This window comes from Nelusetta ayraudi, unplaced genomic scaffold, assembly GCF_046127955.1.
Source record: "Nelusetta ayraudi isolate G7.1 ecotype Tasmania unplaced genomic scaffold, CSIRO-AGI_Nayr_v1 ptg000002l, whole genome shotgun sequence".
Taxonomy (NCBI): Eukaryota; Metazoa; Chordata; class Actinopteri; order Tetraodontiformes; family Monacanthidae; genus Nelusetta; species Nelusetta ayraudi.
The window spans coordinates 12,620,423-12,647,959 of record NW_027466052.1 but is presented as its reverse complement, the minus strand read 5'-3'; the positions used below and the strand labels follow the sequence as shown (position 1 = coordinate 12,647,959).

At 44.6% G+C, this 27,537-nt stretch overlaps 2 protein-coding genes and 1 long non-coding RNA gene across 6 annotated transcripts; all 3 read left to right on the top strand.

The window, feature by feature from the left end:
- Window positions 1-171: 171 nt before the first annotated feature.
- Window positions 172-10,270, top strand: myzap (myocardial zonula adherens protein). Of its 4 annotated transcripts, none has more exons than XM_076024759.1 (14): window positions 172-327; window positions 1,245-1,325; window positions 4,336-4,428; window positions 5,142-5,306; window positions 5,397-5,489; window positions 5,582-5,695; window positions 6,701-6,853; window positions 7,173-7,298; window positions 7,457-7,585; window positions 7,678-7,772; window positions 8,567-8,672; window positions 9,189-9,272; window positions 9,544-9,605; window positions 9,712-10,270. In XM_076024759.1, exons 1-14 carry the CDS (start codon window positions 244-246, stop codon window positions 10,268-10,270), a joined length of 1,944 nt encoding a protein of 647 aa, XP_075880874.1. In that variant the 5' UTR covers window positions 172-243. The 4 variants fall into 4 exon arrangements, with proteins under 4 accessions (XP_075880874.1, XP_075880855.1, XP_075880866.1 ...); XM_076024740.1 differs by having other exon boundaries at window positions 9,499-9,605; XM_076024751.1 differs by having other exon boundaries at window positions 1,245-1,329; window positions 4,346-4,428; window positions 9,499-9,605.
- Window positions 10,271-12,936: 2,666 nt separating this feature from the next.
- polr2m (RNA polymerase II subunit M) lies at window positions 12,937-16,507 on the top strand. Its single transcript, XM_076024779.1, has 4 exons — window positions 12,937-13,289; window positions 14,051-14,611; window positions 14,734-14,953; window positions 15,672-16,507. Exons 1-4 carry the CDS (start codon window positions 13,180-13,182, stop codon window positions 15,813-15,815), a joined length of 1,035 nt encoding a protein of 344 aa, XP_075880894.1. The 5' UTR covers window positions 12,937-13,179; the 3' UTR covers window positions 15,816-16,507.
- A 7,860-nt stretch (window positions 16,508-24,367) lies between these two features.
- On the top strand, window positions 24,368-24,621 carry LOC142887888 (uncharacterized). Its single transcript, XR_012926614.1, has 2 exons — window positions 24,368-24,459; window positions 24,565-24,621. It is a non-coding gene; the product is annotated as an uncharacterized LOC142887888 (long non-coding RNA).
- Window positions 24,622-27,537: the final 2,916 nt, after the last annotated feature.

Genomic DNA, 27,537 nt, shown 5'->3' with positions numbered 1-27,537 from the left:
GGTCAACCTGCCAAGCCTGCGGGACCCGTGGACTTGACAGAGTGGAATTTCCCCTCGTCTTCCCAGGCTGTGGTGGGGGCCGGGGGCAGATGGTCGCTGGGAGACTTTGAGCGCACAGAACTCAGGAAGGAGAGCGAGAGGAAGGGCGGGGAGGGGAGCGGAGGGGAGGGGAGGAGAGGGGGGGGTCCAGAGGAGAGCCAGAGGAAGGGGAGCGAGGAGCGGCGCGAGAAGGAAAGGGGAGACATGCGGCGCTACGGAGCAGGACCGAGTGGTTCCACCACCACCACCATCAGCACCACCGAGGACTCCCCGGAGTCTCTGAGGGAGGTAGGGACCCCCCGCTGAGGGCCGCAGGATTTAAACTCTCCCTCCGCCTCCATGCTTCTCTCTCTCTCTCTCTCTCGTGTCTCTGCACAACTTCTCTTGTTGTTTAGTTGTCTCTCTCTCTCTCTCTCTCTCCCCCCCCCCCCCCCCCCACACTGTTTTCTCTCCGCTGTTTGACCCTCGATGCTTCTGAAGCCTCTTGTTTGTCGTCTGTTTACGTCCCGCCGTAATGTGTGACAGTTCACCGTCAATGTGCTAAGTTGCGAGGAGGTAATGGGAGCTGCAGCAGGCATTGCTCCCTTGTCATGTTTATTTGAACAGCCCACTGATAAAACTGTCCTTTGTGCTGCGCTGCCTTGAAAGTGATCGCCATTGTTCACCGCAGGAGAAAGACATTTTCTGCTCCACTTGTGGGCAAGATCATTGCATTGCACGTCTTTATCCTTTTTTTTTTTTGTCTTTTGCCCTTTAACCTCTATAACTCTTCCCTGCTGTGTGACCAGATAATATCCTGGTCTTTTTCTGGACTCAGTGGTTTCCAAAACCTCTGTCTTTTGCACATCTACTCGTATTTGTGTGTATGTTGAATAACTTGAATTTTTGTTGTAATTTCTGTATAGTTTATTTTTGTATAGTTTTTTTTTTTTTTTAGTGCTGCAACAGTGTAGTTTCCCAAGATGGGATCAATAAAGTAGATCTATTCTATTCTATTTGAAAGAAGCTCATAAACGTCATTGTCTTGAGTCAGTTTTTACAAAATTGAATCAATCAAAAGTTCTCAGTGTCAGTGCAGTTCTGAGGACGTACAGCATCAAACAGTGTTTACTTTTATTTTAGTCACCGCACTCAGTGCAAAAGTCTTCACTTTGTTCCCTGCAGAACTAGCATTTATTTGTCTTTTGTCCGCTTGCTTTTCACAGAGGAGGATCCGACGCCTCAGGTTAACTCTGCATGCAGGGGATAATGACAGCAAGGAGACCAAAACTGCCAACTCAGTCGGGGTAAGTCAAGCTATCTCCCCTACTGAGAACAAATACTTGCAACAGTCCACTGTTGGCTCAGAAAAGTTGACACGTATCTCCTTTTTGGGATGGCAAACAATGTGTCATCATGCCAACAACTTGCAGTGTGATTCACTGGAGTTCGCGCGCACGCTAACACACACACATACACACACACGGGTGCACTTTTATACGACATGGCCATCTGGAAGAGTGATCAGTCGCAAAAATGCAGCAATAATTCACCACACAAAACAATGAGGCCGAAGATGGAATTTTGGGGTAGCTGATATTCTGTTGTCTTTATATTGACCAGTTACAAAATCAGGAATGTGTGTGTGTGTGTGTGTGTCTGTGTGTGTGTGTGTGTGTGTGTGTGTGTGTGTGTGTGTGTGTGTGCATACTATAATGCACACACAGCTGTTTCACATTTACTTCAAAGCTCTGCACGGACTGTGTGTGAACACGCAGTCTTCTTCCAGTGGAACAACACAGGACGGTCAGTCGGTCTGTTACCTAACTGACCAGGACTCACACTGGACTGAGAGCCTCGTTAAAACACTCAAACGCTGAGCAAACATACCTCACACAAATGGCATTTGCTTATTAAGGGCAGAATGAGTCTTCGTGTTGTGTGTCGGCCCTGCGTGTGCTGCTGCGTGTTTGTTCTCAGCGGCTCCGCCTATCTTTGTTCGTGCACTGGATTTCAATCACCATGCTGGAGTCCTGCAGTGTGTGTGTGTGTGTGTGTGTGGAGCGTGACTGCTTCTTGGTTGTTGGCAGCCAGATGCAGTTTTGCAGTTTTGGAATCGTTTTTTTTTTTTTTGAGCGTGCACGGAGAAGCGCGCTGGTATGCTGCGTCTGAACTTTGGCCAAGGGGTATGGTATTCGTCTGGCCACCACACCTCCGCACACTCGGCTGATAGCACGCCGCCCTAATCTGTGTTCCCGCCCACCGCAGGGCGTGACCGGGACCATCGGAGCCGCTGAGTGGGGACAGTCGGGTCAAGGGTGAGCGCAGAGCGGAGGGGGAACGGCACACGTGCTCTCCCACGACTCCTCTGTTTGCTCAGCGAGGACACAAACGCCGCTGTTGTGCAGAGTCCCAGCTGACAAGATTACAACTTACACTGTTTCCTTTAATTGACAGTCACGCTGGTGGGAAATTTCCTCTGGCTATTGTTTCCCTGAGAAGCAGTTGAGAAGATGATGCCACGCTCGGGTCTGTGTGTGGCGAATGTGACCTGTTGCGGCTCAGCTCACAGCGCAGTGAAAGCAGTTGATAGATGGCTGTCTGTGTTCCAGAGGTTGGGTTGTGCGAGCAAGGAGTTGTGTTTGGACTCAGCCTCAGGCTGAGTGTGTTTGTTTTGTGCACTGACGCTGCTGAGGCGCACTCAGAAGAGGGTTGATGCAGAAGGGAGCGGCAATTTTAAACCGATGGCAAGAACGGAGCCGTGGGAACAGTTTCTAGCACATCCAGAAGTAGTGTGATCTTGATAGCCTCCAGAGCAGGTGTTGCCGTGTCACGCAACCTCGTCGCCGCCGCCGCGTCATCCTGTTCAAACAGCAACTCTGTGTTCACAAGTGTTAAGGTGTGGCAATTAAACAGTTTTTTTTTTTTTTTTTTTTTATCACACTTGATTATGCAGGAACCATGTTCTCGTTTAAAGCCAGTGTGCTCAAACTAATTTCTACAGAACCGTCTCAGCTTGATCTTGGGTCCACACTGGCGTTACTACAAGTTACTCCAGTCACACATGTAAAAGCAGGTGTGCGACTTGGGGAGCGAATAAAGGGGGAGAGGCCATATCTGAAACGAATTAGGAGAGAGGAAGCGACAAGATGTGTTATGGACATGACGTCACGTTTCAGTAGGAACGCTGGTCGGAGTGGATGTTACAACTGGGGAGGGTGTCGGCTGCAACCTGACACAATCCAGCCTGTGACTGTGGCCCAGATGAGGTGTAATACATCTGCACCGTGGAAACAATAAGGAGCAGGACACGGTCGCTCCACAAAAGCTGGAGAGTCTCCCCCAGGTTCAGTGCAGTGTGCAGCGCCTGTTGTCATTTTTAGCATGAAATGAACCTTGTTGTTAGACACGAGGAGCTCGTCCAACCAGTCTGAGAGCCCTGCAGTGCCGACGTGGGCTAAAGTGAATAATTTCATGCGCAAACAAACTTCCCTGTTGCCTGTTGACAATGACATTGTTAGCTCAGTGGCTGAAAACCTAAAGTCATTTTTACGTAACATTGTTCATTTTGAACCAACGCTACCTTTTAGTAACCGGTAGTGCCCTGCAGGGTCAAGCACTGGCCTAACCTCACAAGCAGCTTGGTTGTTATGGGCTGTCAGAGAAGGCTGCCGCAGTTTGTTGTAAACATAAAGATGCTGGCTGCTCCACCCTATCTCTCTATCTCTCTATCTCTCTATCTCTCTATCTCTCTATCTCTCTATCTATCTATCTATCTATCTATCTATCTATCTATCTATCTATCTATCTATCTATCTATCCATCCAAAACATAAACATAACATCTAATACACATGAGACATATGGGACATGGAATTACTTTTGGTACCAGATGCAATTGTTCATTGTCTCTTCCTGGTTCAGCCTGGAGATGTTTCTGCTAGCTGAATTTTTGGGGGGTCAAGTGAAATGAGATAACACTGATATTTACCTTAATGAAATATGAAAAGGCCCAACTGTACACCCTATAGTTCCCTCTTTTACCTGTGGCTTGATTCTCACTTGCTTTAAGCAAATTGTAATATGAGGTCATTGCTGCATAATTACATCTGATACTGATACTGATATAGTTGATGTCTTCAGTATCTATCTGCAGTGTATAAAGTTGTAAAGATAAAATAAAAAAGTGAAAGTGTGTCAAAACTTTTGACGGGTACTGTATAAATATAAACACACACACACACACACAAATCTATGTTTTTTTTTTCTTAATTTCTTTCAATTTCAATGTCTAAAAACGTGTCTTGTTTTTTCGTAGGCTGAGAAAGAGAAAGAAGTCAACGGGACGAGGACGAAGCGGAATGGGCTGATCCACAGAGAGAGGCCGGCGGGCAGAGAGTCGCCTCAGCAGGTTCGCTCAGCCCCCCCCAACTGATACCACAGTGAGGCAGCTCGTCCCGCTGCCCTCCTGCAATTTAACTCCTGCAAGTGCGCTTTCACGCTGCCATTCATGCCGGCGGTCATTTGACGAGGCGGAGAGATGCTGCTGACTGATAAGATGCTGCCCTAAATGAAATGATCTCCATTTTACCTCCAAGTTTCCACACGGCACATTGGTCTCTTTTCCCCTAAAATCTCAAAGTAATCCGTCTGTGCCCAAGAATCAAGCCTTATCATTTGTCGTTGTTTGTAAGTGCCGAGCTTCTCTGCTGTTGTGGGTTACTTTTCCCTGGCCGTCTGTCTGTAGAGGCACAATAGGCGGCAGCAGCAGCGGCAGCAGCGGCAGCAGCAGCAGCAGCAGCAGCAGCAGCCTGTGTACTGGGTTGCAGAAACATGACACCGTCAGAACACCCTGCACTTTTTTTTTTTAAAGACATGTGTCCTCAGCCTACTGCTTCCAGTGCTCAGCGGCGCTGCTGCTGCTGATGCTGCTGCTGCTGCTGCTGCTGCTGCTGGAAATACCCGATCAAGTGTAAATATGCAGCCATTTGCATCCGTACACACGCAGTGCACCCGCGCACACACACACACACAAATACCTGCCGGCGATTGAAGAGAGAGCGGCGGTGGGCCTCAGCCGAGGCTGTTTGCAGAAACCTGAGCGCTCGGCTTGTCCTCCCTCAGCACCTCGGGGACGTGGCCAATGGGGTGGCGGACGCCTCGCTGCAGCATGGCGGGCCCAAAGTCTACGGCATCGTGCAGAGGGTGGGCGCGGACAGACAGAAGGAGGTGATGGCACGGGAGTGGACTTCCAGTCACCTTCAGGATGAGATGAAATACATCAGAGAGGTGAGCGGGAGTCAAACCGGGTCGACGCATCAGCAGCCTTCAGAGTCGGTTCGCTGATGACGTTGATGTCTGTGCTTCCTCCCCCCGCAGGTGAGAGATTCCTTGGAGAAGGTGAGGGAGCGCATGTATGGACAGTTCGGAGGGATGCAGCAATCCATGCAGAAGCTCACGCAGGACATCAAGGTACCGAGGGTTTGCGGCCGACGAAAAACAACAATTTTTATTGAAACTATAAAAAAAAAAAAAACCCGAACGTGCTCCGTGCACACCCTCAGGCAGCCAATGCACACCGGCGGAGTCTGGAGTCAGAGGTGAAGGTCAGGACATCAGCCATGGAGAGCTTTGATCAGATGAACAGCTCCCTTATAACGGCGAACCTCAGCCTGCAGGTAACAAACGACACTCATTTTGCAGTTCAGGCTTTGCCCTCCACAAAGCCCTCCTTCAAAAAAAAAAAAAAAAAAAAAAATCTGAATATTTCTGCTAGTCCGAGTAGGGCTGTTTGGATAACGCTACAAAAGACAATGGAATAAGTTATTTCAAATATGTTATCTTTATTTTTGAATAAAAATAGCAAACAAATTTCCCAATTGGGAATGAAGTGCAACTGAAAGATACTGTATATCCTCCTTGGGTTTAGCAAAGTGACAACAGCTCCAGTCTTTTTGGCCAAACAAAGATGAGTCCCTTGGCATTAATGAAGTGAGAACCCCACTTTCAACAAATTTCACTTGAAAATGAGCACGTTCTTCAGAAACAAAGATGAAGTTCCCTTATTCGGGAACACAAATGAATCCCACTGTGGATAAAGTGACAACCTTAACTGTCTTTCACCAAACAACTCTTTAAAAATAAAAGGTTTTTCTATCATCTTGAACAGCGCTGAATGAATAAAGTGGAAAACTTTCACATTTTGTGACGCGCACAGCCTGGAACCATGTGAGAGGAAAATCGATTCTAAGAATTTCCTTTCAGTTCTGATAAAGCCGCAACGTCCTCACTAATCTCTTTAGCGGCAGCCGAGGGCCCGAGCTACTTCCTCAATGTCTTGTTTGTCTGTATTCTCTTAAAAACAGCTTGCAGCATTTGCAGAAAGGTTTAGTCAGATGCATGTGTGACGCAGCAACACTGCAATATTATGAACAAACACTGCAAATAAGTCCATGTTTACACCACAACAGTGCATTACTTTTCAGTATCAGGCTCTGCTTTATGGTTTTCGCGCTGAGCCACGGCCAGCTGGCTTTACAATCTCTTTGGAGGAGAGCAGCACCCAGTGGGTCCAGTAGAGGGCTCAATGTGTGCTTGTAGAATGATGGTTACAATAATGTGAAAACTCTGCTTTAATGGCCTCGTGTCTCGTTTTGCCTTACAATTATTTGTGCCCTGTGCAGAAGTCCCTGCTGGACAACTGTCAGAACAGATTGGGCAGGAGAGACGAGGTGAAAACTTTGCAGAGTGCCAGAGACAAAGCTCAAGAAGAACTCCGGGACAAGGAGAGGGAGCTGGCCGCTGCCCAGGCTGAGAACCGGACTCTGAGGTTACAGGTAATCCTGCACACACTGAACAACATGTGGGAACACACCCTTGTTGTCTCTCTCACACACACACCAACGCACACTCACACACACACACACACACACACTAGCACACACACACACACACACACACCCTCATGCATCCACAATTTTCCAAACATTGCAGTTTTGCTGTGTGAGATTCAGGAAGACGAAGGTCTCACAGTGCAACGACAATAATAATCAACTCACGCAGAACAGAACAAGTCGATGAAATTATTTTGGTTTTGTCAATAGGTTAGCGTCAGATTTGAAAGAACAAAATAAATGCCCATGTCCATGTGTCCAGGTGGAGACTTCCACTGAGGCCCACACCAAGGAGCTGCAGGAGCTGTCAGCAAAGCTGCAACAGGAGTACGAGTTCAAACTGGAGGAGGAGCAGCAGAGACACAGGGAGGAGATAGAGAGGCTGCAGGTCTGCACTCCTCACATGGCCATTTGAAGCACTGAATGTCTTGTCTTGGTTTCACCACGTCATCTGCCTGTGACGCGGCGCATGTTGACGCTTGATATTTTGACAAAATGTCAAGACAAAATGTCAAAAACTGAACTTTCACCCCCACCACCACCAAGGCCCAGCTCGACGAGTACATCAGGCGACTGGAGGAAACGGAGAGAAGCCTCAGGATCGCTGAGGCCAAGATTGTGGAACGAGACGAAAGGATCATGGAGCTGGAGCGCCTGCTGGACTGCATGGGGAAGGTGAAGGAAGCACACGTGGGAATGGAGGACGTTGTGCAGGATTGAATATAAATGCCAGTCAACTAATACATGTAGGTGTCTGTTTTTACCAGGAAAAAGGCCAACTCCAGAAGAAGCTGCAGGAAGGCGAACAGCGTCTCCGCTTGTTGGAGCTGACAGACACAACTGATGGCCCTGCGGCAAAAAGGTAGCGTGACAGTCAGCAGCGTGACATCGCATCCCAACGCAGGGTCGACTTTCAAGCTTCCGTTCGGGACACATGAATAACTCCAGTCTTCATCAGTGTGCCTTAGAACTTGATGTGGCCAAATCAAGCTGATCTGCACAGCACTGTATTAATGTATATTAGAGAGCATACAGATAGTTTTAATTAGGGATGCACCGATACCGATACCAGTATTGGTCATTGATCCCGATACTGGGGTGGAGTACTCTGCTTGCACTTGTAAAATAATACAATACCACAACACTGATACCAGTAAGCACGTGAGAATTAAAAGTTAAAATTAAAGTTAAATTGATTTAAAATGAATAAATAAATAAATAAATAAATAAATAATAATCATAATCATAATAATAATAATAATAATAATAATAATAATAATAATAATAATAATAATAATAATAACTTCCATTCATGTAGCACTTATCAAAGAACCCAAGGTCGCTTTACAAACAAAAACAAAAAGCACCCAGTATTGGTATTTGCGAGTACTGAAAGGCAAGTACTCTACTCCTTCTGCAAAAAAGTGGTATTGGTGCATCCCTCGTTGTGATCATACAAAGTGATTAAGTGTGATTCATGGTACTGTTTATGCTTTGGCTCCACTTATGTCACCTGCCGCGGTCAATTCGAAGTCGCCTCCGGCTCAGAAACCTCTCTCACCCAGCCGTGTGTTTCCAGAGGACTGTTCAGTGTCTCTCCCTCCCCGCTCTCCTCCAGAGTGTGTTTGAGCTGACATTGACGCTGTTTCCGTCCAGGTCCCAAGAGCTGCGGTCTGAAACAGCAGACCTCCGCGAAAGGATCAAACACTTGAATGACATGGTGTTCTGCCAACAGAGGAAGGTCAAAGCCATGATTGAAGAGGTGAGGCAGCGTTTGATACCCGCTGTGAGGTAGACACCAGTCAGCTGAGGTACAGCTGAACTTCACTTAGCCTCCTGTGAGCGCGTGAGCCATGCGCACAGGATATCACACAGCGTCACTTTAAACTGATGCACAGTGAGTGGTGGCTCGTTATTTGTAGCATTTGAATTTGAATTGAAGAATGGTCGTTTTATGTATTTATTATGTTTTTCTGTCTCACTATCAGAGATTCTATAGATTTTAATGGATGGAATTTTTCAAAAGAAATTATTTCTAGGATTATACCTAGGGTTCTACCTGGGTTCTGTGAAGAGATCAATGCATTTTCTTTGACTGCAGATACACGTATATTGCACAATGTAAACTATTTACATACTTTCCGTGCCTGTTTTCCCTTGATGCAAATGTTATTTTGAGATATGAAAGAAAAATCCAAAAATCATAACATCTGAGACAGAATCTGTCTAAGAGTAGATAATTGTTAATAATTGTTATAATCACATTCTTTCCTTCAAGGCTGAAAGATTGCGAGCTCAAGTTGCTCAGAAGGACATGTTCATCTCAGAGCTTCTGGACCGAATAGCCATAGTGGAGTGTGAGGTAAGACACGGCAGTAAGACCTGGCATGTGTAGTGTCTGTGTTAAGTGGAGGGGTTGCGGTAAACTGCTGCATGTCTCTACACACAGTGATTGACTGGGGTCCTGAGTGCTGCCCGCATTACTTCCCCCGCATCGCTGCAAACAAATCACTTTTGCCGTGAATGTGATTTCTGCTCCTTGCATGAATCGGACCTGATGGTGTTGTTTCCTCTTTCTCTTCTCCCAGAATAATGAATTAGAAGACAAGCTGACGTACTTTATGTCCATACAGAATAGGCCGCGAGTGGCTTTGGAAACCATGGAGATTGGAGTGGGCTGTGATCTGCTCCCCAGGTAAAAGCCACTGATGCTGCTCAAACGTGTGCGTTAGCATCGGCTCGTGTCTGCCGCTTCCGTCTCGGGTGGTTTCTCACTCTGATGTCTGCCTGTGCCTCTGCAGCCGTGAAGCAGAGAGGCACACTGTCGAACCTCTGCGAGAATCAACTCACCTCCATCCCATTGAACTCCTCCCATCCCCTGAACCTCACTCTCCGGAAAACCCCTCATCGCCCACCCACCCCCCACTAACCGCAGATCCTCTCTCGCCGACACAACCATCTTCTCGAGCCCAACCCTCATTCTCTGTTCCATCCTCGCCCTACACCTCTCTCAGTCAACCCTCATTCTTATTCGTGAAATCACAAACCCAGCAGAGGACATTTAGCTCTAACAACCCTCCACCGAGCAGGCTGGACTCTAGTTTACTGAAGTACACTCCTGTTCAGTACAGCAGAATGCTGCAGTCCAGCCCCGTAGGACCTAGCGGGACCTTGTCTGGCTCCTCTGACTCTCATCCTCCTGCCAGTCCGGTCCAGTCTGGGACGGATGAGGTGGACGCAGACAAAGGCACAGAGTCAAACGCAGGGGAGGCCACAGCTAAAACCAAATCTAAGGTCTATTCACCGTTCATAAGACTGATGGAGATTACAAAGAATATAAAAATAACTGATTCAAAATAGTTTGTGGTAGAGCTATTCTCTGAACATTGAATGAATTGATAAATACTACTGTTATATATATATATATATATATATATATATATATATATACATACATGTATATATATATACATATAAAGATAAACTCAAAGCCATGGTCATGGGAGACAGCTAGTTCTGGACTAGTTGTACTGCATCTGTACTGTAAAAAAAACCCAAAACAACAACAAACAGAAATACAAAAACCAAAAAATAGCTGTTTTATGGTGTGTTATTAGCTAGGTAAGGGCAACTTAGTGGGTTAGCACTGGTTAGCACCGTGACCTCACAAGAAGAAGTCTATGGGATGGATTCAGATTTCAGGCCTTTCTGTGTGGAGTTTGCATGTTCTCAGCATGGGTTCTCTGGCTTCCTCCCACAATCCAAAGACTGTGAGTGTGGATTTTTGTTCTCTCTCTATGCAGCCCTGTGATTAACTGGCAACTCGTCCAGGGTGTAACTTCGCCTTTACACCAAGGCAGCTGAAATAGGCTCCAGCAACACCTGCAACTATGAAAGCAGGAGAAGCAGTGAAATTACATTGATGAATCAATGGATATTGGCCAGAATATCTCCTGCCTGAAAGCAGTAACTTACTAGGCAGCAGGATAAAAGCATAATTCTCAATAAATCAACCGGTTTCTTTAAAGTTTTATTTTTAATCTTAATATGCCAAGTTAATCACATGTTGCGGAGGTGAATGTAGCAAAATGCTCATCTGCAAATCAGGTCTGCTCCGTGCTCAGTACTGAGTTGACATTACGTTTATGGGTTGCTATTGTTATTGTTATAAATGGACTATGCAGTGATGTGATATCAGGAAAAGTCAATTAAATAAGAGTAACACAGGAAGTTGGCCATATAGTCACAAGCTAACCCATGCAAAGTGGAACAATTACGAAGGATGTGACTTCAGTTCACAATGTAAACAATATGGAAGTTGTTTTTTTTTAACCTGTGTTTGCACATGGTTCTGCTCATGACGATACTGTTGCAATTGTTTAGCTGTTAACAATTTGATGCTCCATGTTTTGTAACTAATGTAGTGAAGGATTTTTATTTTTTAAGGAACAAAAACTTGAATATAGTGTAATTATGTTATTCACAGGGATCCGGAGCGAGAGTTCCTTTTGAAGGTTATGTGTATTTTGTATTTGATGTGCATAAACTGAATGGATATATATTTTCTTATTTCCCTACTGCTTGTGACATATTTATTAACATACCTTGTGCCTTCTGTACAGCCCATGTTTTGATGAAGCTGGCAGATATTAATCTTCTGTTGGTGACAGGGTCATATGATTAATAGCTATGTATATATCTGTAAAAAAAAAAAAAAAAAAGAAAGAAGATACAATTGCATTATTTCTTGAAGAATGGTGACATTATGGCGAGTGCCTTTCCTGAGCCATTGGTTGGAGTATTAACCAACTGTTGTCTGCACTGCCACACTGTGGTCCAATAAACTTTATCATGTGCCTTTTGTCTTTGTCAATACACATCGTGCTGTGTCTGGGTAATAAAGACTTTCCTGTGTGACCATCCAGGTGAGTCCATATTCGAAGACCGCATGGTTAAATGAAAGAATGTCCATACACCCACTCTGACTTGCAACCACACTGTTCACAACCTGGGGCCAAATGTAAAAGTTGCATTAACTGATTTCAAGAATATGTTCTCTGCATGTTATTTGGACGGTTTGTCGTTTATGTTGACTTGTATTTGTGTTACAAAGCCTGGTGACGTGCTTCACAATTTCGATCTTTCTGTCGATTTTGATTAGCATCACTCAAAAACCTTACTATATATCTGTCTATTTTGGTCTGTGTTGATGTTTGTTATAGAGGCACGCATCATGTAGACAAAGAACAATTTAATTGACTGCATTCCTGAGCTTGCAGCAGAAGGCCAATCTGACACCTGCAGACAAAGGCTGAACTGCTGTTGACCTCTAGAAGGAAAGAAAGGACACAGCTGTAACCTCTTGGTAAAGGTTGGTCATTGTTCAAGTGTGGAAAAATCAGTAGGTACAGTAGTAAGAAAACATCCGGCTGGGAAACACAGCTGTGGAAAAGCCAAAACTCCTGATTAGAAAAAAAGGGACTTTAGTCAGAAATCATAGATTAAAAAAAAAAAAAAAAAACAGTTATCCCAGAAAATTTTATATTAATGTGAACTTTCTTCACAAAACTGTGTGTAATGTGCTTTTTGTCCACTAAATGGCGGCAAATCTTGCACTGTTAGATATGGGGAGATGTTGCAGCTTTGAGGGTCACAGCATGGCATATTAATTTCGTTACTTTAATTAATTACTCAAAGTCTAAGTCCCTGTTTTCTGATTTACTGCTTGATCTTACTCTTTACGAGTTATGCTGTCAAGGTAAAATCACCAAACCTGAAATTCAGCTTCAAAAACACTAACTAAAATTGTCAAAGATTTTGTTTTGTCCAACATGAAGGAATTGTTGAATTTATGTTTATTTTATGCTTTTGATTTCATGTAAACAATTTAATGTTTAAACTTTGATGTAGGAATTTGCGTTCCTCCGTTTCGGGAATCGCTACTGCAACTGCAAGTGTGACGCATTATCAAATCCTATCTCAGGGGGGCGCTCGACGAGTTATGTCAAAAATAATTTCTACGTCAGGAGGAAGACGAAGAAGAAAAAGCGGAAGCGTCCACATTGAAATGTTGTGGTCTTGCGGGAAACGGGTAAACGCGGGCTTCTAAACTTAAACTTCAGGTTACCGAAACCCCCCGAATGACACAGCCAAGATTTGTTGTTGTTGTTGTTCGATGCCGTCGGACACACGATTAGAGTTTGTCAGTAAAATGGTACGTTGAGAAGTTTTGGCGTCGCTCTGCCGCTGATTTTGGCCATCAGTCAGTGATGTTGTCGTCTTGGACTGAGCGTCAGGGACAAGTGGGAGATCTGAGGAATCGCAGCAAGGAGGAACTCGTCGAACTGCTCCAGCGACAGGAGAATATCCTCTCCAACAAGTGAGTTCACGTCTTCTTTTTCTCCACTGGGTATCGAGAGACTAGGATGGAACATACGTCAAAGGCAGAACTGGTAGGGTGGCGACAAGCTCCTGTCTCAACGTAGCTATTGCGTTTGCTCTTCGGTGAATAATGTCAACAGTTGAGTGTAGCATTAAAATAGATGCAATCTAAGAAGCAGACAAGGCATACTGTCGTCCATTTTTACAGAATAGAGTAGAGTAGAATAGAATAGATTTATTAATACCACATTGGGGAAATTTGCATAATTACAGCAACGGTATAGTGCAAAAAAGATGGAAAATTATATTCAGTAAAAAATACATATTATATTTGTAGGCTAAGAAAGGAAAAAACAAGATATTAACATGTTATGAACGATGGACCTTTTAAAGCTATCATCATACTGACATAGAATGAAGTCTTATTATTCTTTTAATAATGAAGTTATTAGTATTAGTACACAAGATGTGACTACAGCAATTTCACTACTATTCTACACAATCTCCAAACTTTGTGAGTTGTGATTAACTTTGAAGTATTTTATGCAATGACACAACAGCAATTGAAAAGACTACAAACACATCAGCATCGGTGTCTTCGTCTTCTTTTTCTTGTTCTTTTTAGAAGATTATTATTATTATTATTATTATTATTATTATTATTATTATTATTATCATTATTATTATTATTATTGTTATTATTGTAAGTAGAGTCGACACATTTGACTGCGGCACTAAGTGGATTCCTGTTTTTTGCAGGAGGTTATTGAATACTCTACCTGACAAAGGGAAAAAGATCCAAGAGTTTGCTGAGAGAGTTCGCCTCGCCATCCAGCACCACCATGAAGAGGAGAAGAGACAGAGCTTGGCATCTGCTGCCAGCGCAGAGCTGCAGTCCAAATACCAACGTGCCTTCACTGTGCGGCAACGTGCCGACCCCGGCACTCCAGCCGCTTCACAAACAAACACAGAAAGTGAAGCTGCTGCCATTGATGCAATGCAGCAGGGGTCGTCCTTAGCTCCCTCTGCAGAGGTGCAGGGAAAGACCCGCTTGGATGAGAACCAGGGCCACTTGGTGTCCAGTGAGGTTAGCGGTGAAACCATGGAGACGATGGCTGCTGGGGCCTCCCTCAACTCTGATGTGACAAAAGAGAGCGACCTTGTGGAGGCCTTGAAAAGGGTCAGACTTTCTGAAAGTGGTGCTGGAGAAAGCACAGAAAGGGAAAAGTCCTTTTCACCAAATAAACCTCCCTATGTCACCATTCTGGAAAGAACAGAGAAGATCCCAGAGCACAGGAGGCAAAAATTCAAAACGAATCAGTGAGTTATTCTATCTGTCTATCTGTCTATCTGTCTGTCTGTCTGTCTAAAACAAACAGGTCACAAATAAAAAAAATTACCCGTACATAATCATTTAAAAATCTGTTGTCCTGTGTTTCTAGGATTCCCGAGAGAGGCGGCAACTCTCCATCAGAATCCTCACCAAGCCGTTCATCAGAGGGCCCTTCGCTGCTGTCGGCAGAGGCCAGGAAGGAGCGGGATCGTAAACACCTGGACGACATCACTGCAGCCAAACTCCCACCTCTCCATCACACCCCGGCACAGCTGCTCACTCTGGAGGAGTCGGCTGTTCTCCTGAAGGAGCAAACCAAGAAGCAGCAGGTAGAGTTCAGCCATTGGTCTCATGCTGCACTGGTACAGATGAGTTGAGTTACTGGTGTAAAAAAGTCATGAATGCATCATTTTATGGCTGAAATCAAGCTGGTAAAAGATTCCTGTTTGTAGTGTGATGATTTAATAAATCAGCTGCCCACACACATTACAAAGAAGACAGCCGTCATCCTGCTTCTCCTGTTTTCTGTGTTGCTGGAGCCTACAAACAGCAATTTTTTTCCTAAGAAAAAAATCATTCAAACATTTTCTTGGGGGAATTGGATTCACCATCTCATTGCATTCAACAGTTGTTGAGGCCATTTATGTGCAGTATGGCCACATATTTTTAGACTTCATTTGCCAACCGACTCATTACTTGCACTTCTTTTATGTCATGTAAGAAAATGTTTACAGACAGACACTGTGTTTGTTATAAATTTATATTTTAAGACGGTAAACGAAACTGTAAGTCAGCGCCAAAATGTTCTTTACCTCTAGAGGGCAGCATTCAGACATCATAGGACCCATCTGCTGTCACTGTCCAGTGACTCTGGAGCCAAACAGTCAGTGTTGTAAACTGTCAGAAGGCTCTTAAGCTTATTGTCAGCCTTCTTTTTGTAGAGTTTTTTTTTAACCGCAGGAGCAGCTCTGCTCTATAATAATGTAGTTGTTTCGGCCACACAGCCTTTTCACGTCAGCTTTTCTTCTGTGTCATGTTTAATTTCAGGAGTTGCAGGCCAAGCTGGCAGCCCAGAAACTGTCTGAGGGACTGAAGATCTCTATGGGGAGCTACACTCTGGACGGCGGCCCCATGGCTGCCTACAGAGAGGTTCACGACGAAGGAGCCCAGCTCTCCTCCGAGGAGGACTGAGCAGGGGGAGGCAGCGTGACCTTGGCCCTGTGGGAAACAGGCTTTAGACCGCCAGACTGGATTTTAGAGTCCAAGGACAAAAAAGTTCTTCAGGGAAGAGAAATGCCTTGGTTGCCAGTCTCTGCTCAGGAAGTCACATATTTATTTTGGTCACTCATTTTACTCCCCTTTTACTCCTTCTCATCTTTTCATCTTTTCTCACAATGGAAAAGTTGTTTTGCCTTTAGAGTCAAAACCGATACTTGAAAAAAATGAAATGAAAAAATACTATACCAGTAAAAAAAAAGTAATGTTTGATACCTCTGTTGCCGCTACAGTCAAAAACCAAAGCCAAAAAACATCAGCGACATGTAGGTGCACATGGTGCTGGCTGTGGAAAAAGTCTCGAAACAATCAAAACTACATCTGTAACCATATAAAGGCTCCCTTACATTGTTTCAGCCATGATGCATCCAAAAGTGATGTTTTGGAAAACTATAATTTCCAGTTTGCAGAAAATGACGATGACTCTCGGTTTTTTTGAGCCGCGTGTGAAGAGATGTGTTTACCTCAGCCGACAGTGATCAAACTCCTCAGCAGGTGCACCGGACTGTTTGACACAATTGTGACAACACTGTTGTCTGCAAAATAAACTTGACGCAAATAGGTTGTCCTGCAAAAAATAAACACATCTGATGTACAAAGTGACAAAACACTGCTTTTTTTTTTTGTTGCAAGGATTTAAGCTGACTGGATTTTGAGCTGGAGTTGCAGTAAAATATTTTACCTCACAGCATGAAAGACGGCTGCAAAGCAGCCTTGCACCACTGATGCCCAGAAACCTCTCCAGGTCTCAGCGTCTTTTCTATCCCTTTAATAACCTGACAGCACTTGGTTGTAGCTGCTTCCTGGTGCTTTCTTGACTCTTCCACATATTTGAGAGGAGAAAACAACCAGGCGGCTTTGAGCTGGTCTTGAGGGGCTCGGCCAACACCTGTCTAGGGGTGTGTCTGAGAGAGGTCAGTGCCCTTTGTGACATCACGATGGTCAGATTTCCAGAGCTGTGCGCATGCTTTCTGAAAAGTGCTTGGGGCAAGCTAAAGAAGAGAAAATGTGAAGTTGTGGAACATTGAATATATTGACAATATAGTTTTCCCCAAATCCCCACTGTTGCTGTTTAACATGAGGATGTGGACCCTTTCCCAGTCGGACATTATTTACTCGAGTTAAGTGCAAACTATTTCTGCAAGGTGACACCAGTTTCAATTTGTTGTTGAGCTGTGGGCAGCTGCAGGCCCTGATTATCTGAAATGTGCTGAGATGTTATCGCGCCGGGGTTCTGTGACGCGTGATAAGGCCGACGTGAGGTTAGTGAAATATCGAGGCTCGACGGCTGAGACATCTGGACCGCATTTGCGTCATGTTGTTGCTGCGAGAAGCAGGCGATGATGGGACGGCGACGGGCTATATTGCAACATGGCAAACAGCGTTTCTCCCCGCCGCTAATCTGCGCTAGATAAGACGTGCCAGCTACGCTCAGCATCCCCCTCAGCAAACCGCCGTCCTCGACCACGTTGCACCACGGGCACTTTTAATTCAAACAGGCTGATTTGGGAGCTTTAATGAGGAGGAGAGGAGGCGTCGAGGAGGCAGGTTTTTCAGGGGGGAAATGAGGGTGGGTTCACGCAGGTCAAATTCTGCCGCTAGATGCCCCCTGATAACCCTGGGGTGATTTCTGCTGAGGCGTTGGTGGGGGATTTTTCCCTCTATCTGACTGGTTTATATTGAGACTTTGTATCTGATGGGCTCCAGAGTGGTGACGTCTAATAACAAATACATGAGCGCGCTCCGCAGAGGATCCTCACAGAGCTGGGATTAATTACAGCCTACCTTGCTTATGGAAATCCAGAGACTGTTACCAATTAAGGGGCACATTTTTTTTTTTTTTCTGGTCCAGAGTTTCCTTCTTGGTATCTGGCGTCAAAGCTTAACTCCGAATGTCTGTTGATGTTGTTGAAGTGGAACCAAGCACAAACTGCAGTCAAAACTCCCCCCCCATTTTTTTACACATTGTCCATTGATGAGGAGGTTGTTTAAACTTCAGCTCGAATTCAAGCCCTTTGCCTCAGATTAATAAACTGGTCATGAAGAAGTCTGCAAGTGATTTGCTTTAACTCTCAGGTCCGAATCACACATCTCGTGGGAGTAGAAATAATTTGCAGTTTGGGAGGGGAAACTGGAATGTGATTTCAGAGCTGCCTCTTCAAAGCACAGTCAGCGCAGACTAAGTAAGATATACAGGATGATGTACTGACTGGCGTTAAATGCAAGTTTGGCTCTCGGCAGAGTGATTGGATTATATCTGCCAGGTTACAAAGTCTGAGGTCATGCTTTCCCCCTCTCTGATGTTTTTTGTCATATTTTTTTTTTCAGGGCACTGAGAGGGATGAAATAATGCAGAACTTGTGTGTAGATAAGGTTCCATCTCCTGATCCCAACCAGAACCAGCTCTCATCTGGTCCTTTACAAGTGCAGCAATCAGAAAAAAAATGAAAACAAAACTCATCATGTTAAGTTAAAGGGGAAATATTGAGCTTATTTTCACATCTTCATGTTTCAAACAGAAAACTGCTAATAATGATAAATTGAGCAAACGATTATCCACACACATATTAACATAAACACATTTATCCCTCTGTTTACAGCCTCCTGCAAGAAAAAAACACTTGGTTTTAGCTCCCTTTTACAAGTGATGCTCAGCTGGACCTTCTCAACCAGGCAGAGCCTGCTCTAAAACACAATCCAACAAGATGTTTAAAAATAAGTTTGATATCCAAAGCATGTACAAGCAATGCAGGAAGACTTTCAGCTGTTACACATCCACCAACAATGTCATGAACATAATTATCAGTTGTTTTATTATTTTGAGGAGGGACCTAAGAAACCCTCGCATGGACCCCTGGGGCTCCTCGAACCTCTCTTTGAAAACCACTGCACTACGGTGTTGTACACTCCATTAATAACTGTTGTTATCGCTGCTCATTATTCCCAACATCATCACTGCCAGATTGTTCTCTTTCATAGTAATTGTTGGCAATTACAGCTCACTATTTTCCCCTAAAGGCCTTTAGGTCCCGGACGCAGCACAAACTGCAACATTTGAGTGACTTTTTCTCTCAATACAGACCCACAACATCTCTTGCATTCACATGTGAGTCATCAGAAACGCAGCAGTCACTATAAAACTAAAATATGCAAAGTGTCCCTTGTGGCGGCAGCTGCGCTCAATGTGTGTTGTCGTTCTTACACGCTGCAAACTCTTGCGTGAAACGGCGGTAGCTGTGCCTCGTTTCGCGCTCCAAAATGTTGTTCAGGCTCTCTGTGTTGTGTCCTGCGCCCAAAATTCTGTTTGGCCTCCACTGAGCCACAGTGAGCAAAACATTTTTGACCTGATCGACACTTGATAACACACCAGAAGGAACATTTCTTAATTCTTGCTGGATTTATTCCATCTACAAGTGTGATTTCGGACTTGGAGCCACAGCAATCCAGGTGCTTTGCAAAGTTTTGGTCCACTGATCCACAAGTTTGTTTTCTTTCAAGCAGAAAAGCGCTCCATGTGTCAAGAATTCAAAGTGCTCGCTTTTTGATATACACACGCACTTATCTCACGTCAGACAATATTTTCATGTGTTTCCCTCAGATGCTTAAACCAGGTTTAAAGGCGGTTTGTTGCCGTTTCACTCACCCAAGAATTTCACAACACTAGCATGCTGCGTTTCCTTTCCCTTGGATCAACATTTACAGTTGGAAAGCCATAAAAGGGACCGCAGATGGAAAAGTCGTCACACCGTGGCAATGTGTTGTCCTTCCGTAGTCAGAGTTTTGCCGCAGATTATGGAACTGCGTCTTCCCCCATCCTGCGCTGAGACTGGGGGGCGTAGCCATCATTTTACAAGTGAGGGGGACAAATTGTTCAGAGGCCTATTGAGTGATTTATCATCCTCACGCATTCAATTGCACCTCTCCTTACCAGCTAAAGAACCGCACAAACACAAACAGCACAGCACCAGGAAACTGACTTCAGCTCTTTAAAATCTAGACTCTAAAGCTGCCAAACTCTGGTTGAATAGAATCTATAGTATACAGATTTTAAGAAATATATGTGCAAAAAAAAAATATAATAATAATAATAATAATAATAATAATAATAAATTGTGAGCAGTGACCACAGACGGAAATCAAATGAGGCTTTGTCATTTTTCCTAAAAAAAAAAACAAAACAAACAAAAAAAAAAAACGGGACAAATTGTGTCCTGGGAGAGATTTTGGTGGTGAAAAAAAGAGAACAATTCAGGGTAAAACGGGACGGGTGGCAACCCTAGTGAGCACATGTTCTGTGCAGGAACTAAGGTGGAGTGGGTTTATAACTAGCTAGCTTAGCTAACTAATCTACTTGTCATCTTTTAGCCAAAGTCCTAGGCAATAATATACAATATAGAATGTCTTATAGAGTGTCTTTAGCTAAACATTATCTACATGTAACAGCATTACTCAACTTAAACGGTTTGTTTGGGGGGGCTGTCTAAAGTTTTTTGCCTCTTGGCTGGTTTGTTGAACATGTTTGAAGCACAACAAAGTCAGTCTCTGATGACACCGGTCAGTGGCGTTTGTTTGCCGCCTTGGCTCGGAATAAACTCATGATGCGTTTAGAGGTGGCTCGGAAAAACGCGTTTCCACATGTTAAAAATGAATTAGGTGGTTGTAATGGCTGTAAAAAATAAAAAATAAAAAATAAAAAAAAAATGCGGAGGGCACAGATACGGGAAGTGCGCGGGATATGCCCCCCCCTGTGCCCTGCGTCCGCTACGCCCATGGCTGAGACAGCAGTGCATTTGGTGCCCGCGGTGCTTCCTTTTCAACACTAGGGGGTAGTGATGTATCTCGGGTCCTGGGCCTAACGTTTCTAATCTTTACAAGTTTCCCTGATAGCCCTGTGAAAATAAACCAGAGTGTCACTGGAACTCGAGATAAGGGTGTCAGGCTCCACTTTGGATGTTTGTGATGTGCTGTCGTGTATGTCGTCAGCCGGCCGGGAGAAACTGGAACTCAGCGCAAGATTATTTGGGATTGTCAAAGACAAGAGTTTCCATCTCTGAGGGGATGAAAAGGATTAACAGATGTCAGCCTCTATTGTGTCAAACGGCTAAAAATGACTGTTTCCAGATTCCAGGCGGTGACTGTATGTGTGTCTGTGTTTTGGCCTGGGGGGGAGAGGGGTTCACGACAGTGGGGGCCGCAGCTGGCTGCACGACAGCAGCGGATCACCCGCATCTCTCACCGTGACAGGAGACTGTACAAGCACTCACTTTAGCTCAGGAGTGTCAAACTCAAACACACAGTGGGAAAAAGATTTCAAACTTGGACAAAGTCGCGGGCCAACATTGATATTTATTGAAAAAAAATCTTCCTCTAAATATAACAGTGAACCTTTTTTTTTATGGACCCAAACAGGTTTTGCTTCGACACTGAACATGGCACAAGCAAAGTTTAATACGACACAATAAATAACTTAATATTGCACACATTTAAAATCAAATACCTCATTTTTTACAGCCTTATATTTCAACAGTAACCTTTTTCCACAAGCTAATAATACATTTAAAAAATAAAATAACAACAATAAACCAATTAAGGCACAATAATATACATGCTTAAATAAACATCCTGAATGACACACCAAAATACCAGCAGAGCATTCTGGGACTTGTAGTATTTGTGATACGTGTGCTGTATGATACCCGCGGGCCAGGTCTGTAGTGATTTTGCATTGCCTTGAGGGCCAAATATAATTACACTGCGGGCCAAATTTGGCCTGCGGGCCAGAGTTTGATACCTACGCTTTAGCGACATGCACGCTTGAAAGGACTCCCACCATCTTCGCTTGGAAAGGCTTTGCATAAAAAAAACAAAACAACCAACAACCTCTGAGGCAGGAGAAAGAGATGGGGGTTGGGAGGGGTGGGGGGTTGGTGGTGCTGGAGGTGGCGGTGGAGGGGGAGGTGGTGGCAGTGGAGGGGGAGGTGGTGGCGAGGGCGGAGGGCGGAGTGTGAAGCGGGTTGAGGCCCGCGATGCGCTGCGCGGGCCAAGAAGCTGCCAGCGTCCCAGCCGCTCCGTGTCTGGCCTGGCACGGCATTAAGCAGCCTGTTTAGGAGCCTGTCAAAAGCTCATCAGCACAAGGAAGCCGTGGCTGCGGGGGGGCGCCGCGGGGGTTCCCGGGGGGCCGGCAGGGACCGGAGACCCCGCGCGCCACTTTGCTCATAATGAGCGGAGACAATCTTATTCTTGTATCCCCATTACTGTGATGACAAAAATAACCTTTTGTCCAACCCCCCCCACCCCCACCCCCACTCACCCCCCCCATCCACTCACTTCCCACCTCCCCCGACTTTTCAGCTTTTCAGCTTTTCCAACTGTTTGTTTGTAGTTCAGTTCAAACCTTTAACATTTTTTTTACCCCCCCCCCACTACTCCACCCCACCCCACCCCGCTGGATCTCATACGCTTCAGCCTTGTAAAGAGCAGCTTGGAGTTCCTGGGGGTTAGTTATCTCTCCCATCACCTGACGCAGATCTTTAATACTAGTGGTTCCCAGCCTCTGAATGAAGGTTCCTAGTTCCCAGGGGCTGGGACAAAGAGCAACAGCACTGGGGTAAGTTTGTCCCAGCTGCTTTCTCTCCCTCACCCCATATTTATTTTGTTGCAGTTCTAAATGCGTTTTACATTGACCTCCATCTAAGATGGCATTTCACTGTATTTTTTTTTTAAGTTGTATTCACTGCTGTTGGGGTTTTCTCCGTCAAAACTTTGGAACCTTGCGCGCTTATCACTTCTCACTTTATGGCCTTTTATGGTATTTAAGAGGTCATGTTTCACCGTTGTATGTGTTCACAATCATGTGCTGAACTCTCATTAACAACAGGAAGGAAGGACGGTCTTTTTTTCTGCAAGGGTAGTTAGTGATGGTGATGTCAGCGGTGGTGCTCTACAACTTTAAAAGAAATCGTTCTCTAAAGCAATATTGATTAGTTTCCCATCACTAATTAGGTAAGTAAGTAAAAAAAAAAAAAATTCCATCTAAATGTGTGAGCAGGGAAGGAGGTGGTGACACACAGGTGAGAGCAGAGTTCACTGTGGTCTGTTGAGCTGAGCCTTGATGTGCAGATTACTGCTGTGTCAGTGAGTTCAGAGGCCAGAGGTGTATGTGTGCTGCAAGCAAATCAGCCTTAACAACCTTAAAACCTCAAGGCCTCGAATGGAAGGCGCTACAACATCAGTGGAAATTGAAATTGGGAAAAGTCAGCATTGTTTTTGTTTTTTTTTGGCTATTTTTTGTTAAAGTTGAAAACAACAGGAGAAAACAGCTTTTCAGTCCAGCCGTTCTAGGGTCTGTGTATGTAAAGGTTGTTTTTATGCCGCCCTGTTGTGACTGTTCCAGGCCAGGTGTTTTTGATTGCAGCGTGGCATCGGAGCGTCTATACTCTGCAGCTCCGACTCCGGCCTCACCGGATGGTCGGCCGCGAGTCTGATCCACCCGAGGAGACGCAGCGGCTGTCTCACACTGTGTTTATTAATGTTTTGCTTTTGTGTTTAAAGCCAAGGGTGTCGCACTCCCTAATTTCCAGACTTCCCCGACAACGCTGACATATTTCTGCTGAGATTACGCAGCTCGCAGCTGGTTGGAAAAGCTACAGACGCTGACAACAAGGCTTTTTCAATGAACAAACAGAAAACATTCTGGGTGCATGAGCATGATGCGGAGCTTCAGGGACAAACACATGACAGATTTGAGCCAGCTGCAAAATGACTTTTACTCTGTTATTCTGGGGCTGCATATTCCAATTTTGGCCTATTCAAACAGATTATAATCTCCCTCCCTGTGGATGTTGCCGGTTCGTCCCCGTTAAACCCTTTTTTTTTCTGTAAACAGACTGTTGAGACCATAAGCTGCCTTCAAAATCCTCCAAGCATCCTTTAACAGTGAGAAGATGCAGGGAGCAGTTCAGAGTGAGTGTGATCTGCTGTTCGTGTGAGGGTATTTGATCACTTTTTTTTTATCGCAAGCACACAAAATCCCTCAGTTCCTAGACTTCCACATCCGGCCCATGAGACCTATTTTAAAACTCACTTGGCAAAGTTTGACTAAACTTATCTTTTATGCATTTTTAGTTACAGGAAACTGTCACGTGGGGTCTTTGAAGAACGTAAAAAAAACAAAGGGAACGCTGGCAAAGTCGAGGAGTTGCTTGAGATTTATTCAAATCTAAAACAATATACGAAAAAGATGCACGCACTGAGCCAAGCCCAAACAGCCACCTTTTAAAGGTAAGGCTCCTCCCACTGAGCCAGGTGACCAATCAATCAATCAATCAATCAATCAATCAACACAACTTCCACAGTTAAATCAACAGTTTACCACTTACACAAATAATCATCATTTTACAATATATTTTTATCAATGTAAACTGAAACGTCGACCGCACAATGGCAAACCCAAACCCAGTCACATGAGAACAAGCCCCGCCCAAGAACCGCATATAATGCTGGGAAATCCTTTGCCTCTGTTTGACGAGTGACACCTGCAGCAGTGGTGCGTTGGAAGCAGGTAAATGTGTATGTATGCTATGTATGCGTGAGGGGGTTACAACATCACAGGCAGGACCAAATGACAGTGATTCATCACCCTTATTTTGATTGCTCCACTTTTCAGATTGGTCCGTGATGATCGAAAGAGCTTTGGCGAATAAATCCTCGATGACGTCACAAAGGTCACGATTCCTCCCCAGGTTAGTGACAACACGGCCAGCTGCACCTCAGAAGCCTCAAAGCCAACAATCCAATTCTGAAATCACCCTTTCAAGTTAAATGTTCTGTTTTCGTGATGTCGTTTCGCTCGGCGAGTCACCGCTCGTCTCAACGTCTTGGCATTGATTTATCCAAACTGGAAGACTTAAGTCTCCTACACACTGTGGGAGATGTTTTAACATGATTCAAACAGCTCAAAGGCTCAGTCCCATGTTTACTTAAGACGCCTGTCAATTGCAATGAAAGCCTACCCAGTCAGAATAAAGAGAAAATGATTGTCTGTGTGGGACAGTGTTCAGAGCTCACTGTAAATCCAAACAAGTGTTTTCACTTACACTGATTGGACCTCTGCTCAGATTCAAGGAAGGCGGAGCCAAAATGGAAATTCATGGACGCCGAACAAAACGTGGTTGGATGTTCAGATGACACTTAAATGATTAAATGCTAGTTGCTTGGCTGGTGTGTGTGTGTGTGTGTGCGTGTGTGCGCGCGCACCAGGTAACGGGGAACAGGTGGAAGCAATCAATTCAAGAGGGCAGACAGGTGAGAAACACACAGATTGAGAGGTAAGCTAACAGATACTGGAGGAGGGTTAAATTACAAAATAAAACAGGAAGTCACAAAACAACACGGACAAGCCAAAAACTAAAAATAAGTTATTTTTGTGATATTTCACAAACGTAACTTATTTCTAATAAAGTCTGGAGAGGCTCACTGAAAAAAAAGTGCATATGGCTTAAAAAGACACCAGAAAGCCAGTTGATCCGATCTCATGGGTCTCATCATCGCTCTGCGTCCTCCACCATGAACCGAAGACCCGAAGAGGTCAACGCACATTTGGAACACCTGGGGTTAAAGGTCAGTTGCTTCTCTTGAATCCAGGCCATGATGAGCTGTAAAAATCGTTGAAACCAAACTTAAAATCAACTGTCAAGTCATTCACGGAGCCAGTGCGAAGAGGCAGAAATGAGACAAACATGGTCGTCCTTTTCTGTCCTGCCAGTAAGAGCCAATGAGATATCAGCGGTTGCAGAATCACACAATGCCGCTGTGGAATAGTTTGTGCCGTGTGAGGAATGCAGTCCTTAAAAAAAAAAACAACCTCTAATTCCCCCTGGGTATCCAGTTTCCCTCTGGCCTTGCAGCAGTGGTGCTCATTACTGCTTAGTAAACTCACATAAACTCTCATTGTGGTTTTGGAAGGAAGGTGCAACTTCATCACAAATATTGTTATAATGTTGAAGTGTTATAAAAGCAGGGCAGGCACTCTAAGGCCTTGTTTTGACGTCAGGCTTGCATGTGAAGTGTGGCTGGTACGTGCTTGGAACCACTCTGCACTATATACAAGCGCTCCAACAAAGTGCTCTCAGCAGGCTGGTCTGCATAGTCTCACTTTACTGGCACACACCTACACTCTAACGCACAACTCCCCCAGCAGTTATATTCCTGCTCCAGTTTGATGTCAGACAGGCGTTATTTATTGATTTATTTATTTTAAGAAAGTTTCCTCTCGGCCTTCTATAGACACTGACATTGTTTTCAGTCTGATTGTCATGCAAACAGGGTGTTTTGCTCCGACAGTCGCGCAGTTTGTGGAATTACAGGTTCAATTAATAATTTATAATTTACTTATGGGATTATACTTTGTCCAGACAATCACAAATGTTTTTTTTTTCAATAAGGCTCAATTTGCCAAACAAAGTTGTGGCTAATAACATTAAGAGTGGCTGCATTCCACTCGGCTACACCAGTGCCAGAGTCCTGCTATTGTGCATGCCGGCTCACTGGCATGGCTTACTGGGGCACCTAAATGGAGCAGAGCCACCAGTAATGTTATTAGTTACACCTGACAAGCAAATTGTCTGCTGTGTGAGAGGGAAAGATCTCTATTAGCGGCTCTGATCGGGGCCGTTTTTTTTAAACTGCGCCAGCACCATTCAGTCAGGTGGAGTTTGCGTCACAAAGAGATGTGACAACTTGCTGGAGTTACAGCTGAAAGAATTTCAACAGAATGTTGCGGCATTAAGAGAAAAAGTTGTGGTTCAGATTAATCTACGCGTTATCTCTACATGCTGAATATTATTCATGTCACCTACGTATTACAAAGACATTAGAAATTAAAAAAAAAAAAAAGATCTTTGATAAAACTGTATGAAAACTTGTATGACAACATAAACTCAAATAATAAAAAAAGAAAAATCTTAATTATACACACAAAATAACAATTTCCTTTTGTTTTTGTGTTGTTGTTTTTTATGTTTGACACTGTAGTTGTCTAAAATCTGCATCCTGTTCAGGCAGTGCCTGTTGCATATCTGTTAGTATACTAAAGAATACAGCATGGGGTTAGGTTCCACACTTTATGCTGAATTCCATAAAATTCAGTGGAGGCAAATATTCTAAACGCTCTGGAACTCTGGATATATACGCTTCAAATCATTAGTCCAGAGTTAGGCTGGCTGCATTGTAATCGCAGCCCACTGGAGCCTGGCCATGCATCCTGCACAGGGCCGCTCCTACAAAACCATCACATTAAACAGAAAACAAATGGCATTAGGAGACCTGGCAAAAGGAGAGAAGCAGCTGTGACTAGTTCTGTGGCCCATTTTCCTTTTCCCTTTTTCAGAATATTCTTTTATCCTGACGCCTGCAAGCCATTTCATCATGATTTACAGTGGAGAAAATGCAGGCGGGGGTGGAGGGGTGGGGGGTGGAGGGGTTAAGGGTGGGGGTGGCGTGGAGGGAGTGTGGAGGGGGGCGGGGGGGGCACCAGAGGGACTGTTTTCACAGCTAATGACGAGGAACACACTGTTGTTTTTCGCAGGTCAGACATTTGCCGTTCGCAAACATGTGGAGAGCTCGGACTGACAACAAAAGC

What these genes read in the sequence shown, in the direction of transcription:
- myzap (XM_076024740.1), top strand. Translation starts at nt 244, where the DNA reads ATGCGGCGCTACGGAGCAGGACCGAGTGGTTCCACCACCACCACCATC. An exon ending in AGGAGATAGAGAGGCTGCAG is followed by an intron (nt 7,299 to 7,456) that starts GTCTGCACTCCT and finishes ACCACCACCAAG; the next exon opens with GCCCAGCTCGACGAGTACAT. An exon ending in GGCTGTGATCTGCTCCCCAG is followed by an intron (nt 9,606 to 9,711) that starts GTAAAAGCCACT and finishes GTGCCTCTGCAG; the next exon opens with CCGTGAAGCAGAGAGGCACA.
- polr2m (XM_076024779.1), top strand. Translation starts at nt 13,180, where the DNA reads ATGTTGTCGTCTTGGACTGAGCGTCAGGGACAAGTGGGAGATCTGAGG. An exon ending in GAGAATATCCTCTCCAACAA is followed by an intron (nt 13,290 to 14,050) that starts GTGAGTTCACGT and finishes TGTTTTTTGCAG; the next exon opens with GAGGTTATTGAATACTCTAC. An exon ending in AGCAAACCAAGAAGCAGCAG is followed by an intron (nt 14,954 to 15,671) that starts GTAGAGTTCAGC and finishes GTTTAATTTCAG; the next exon opens with GAGTTGCAGGCCAAGCTGGC.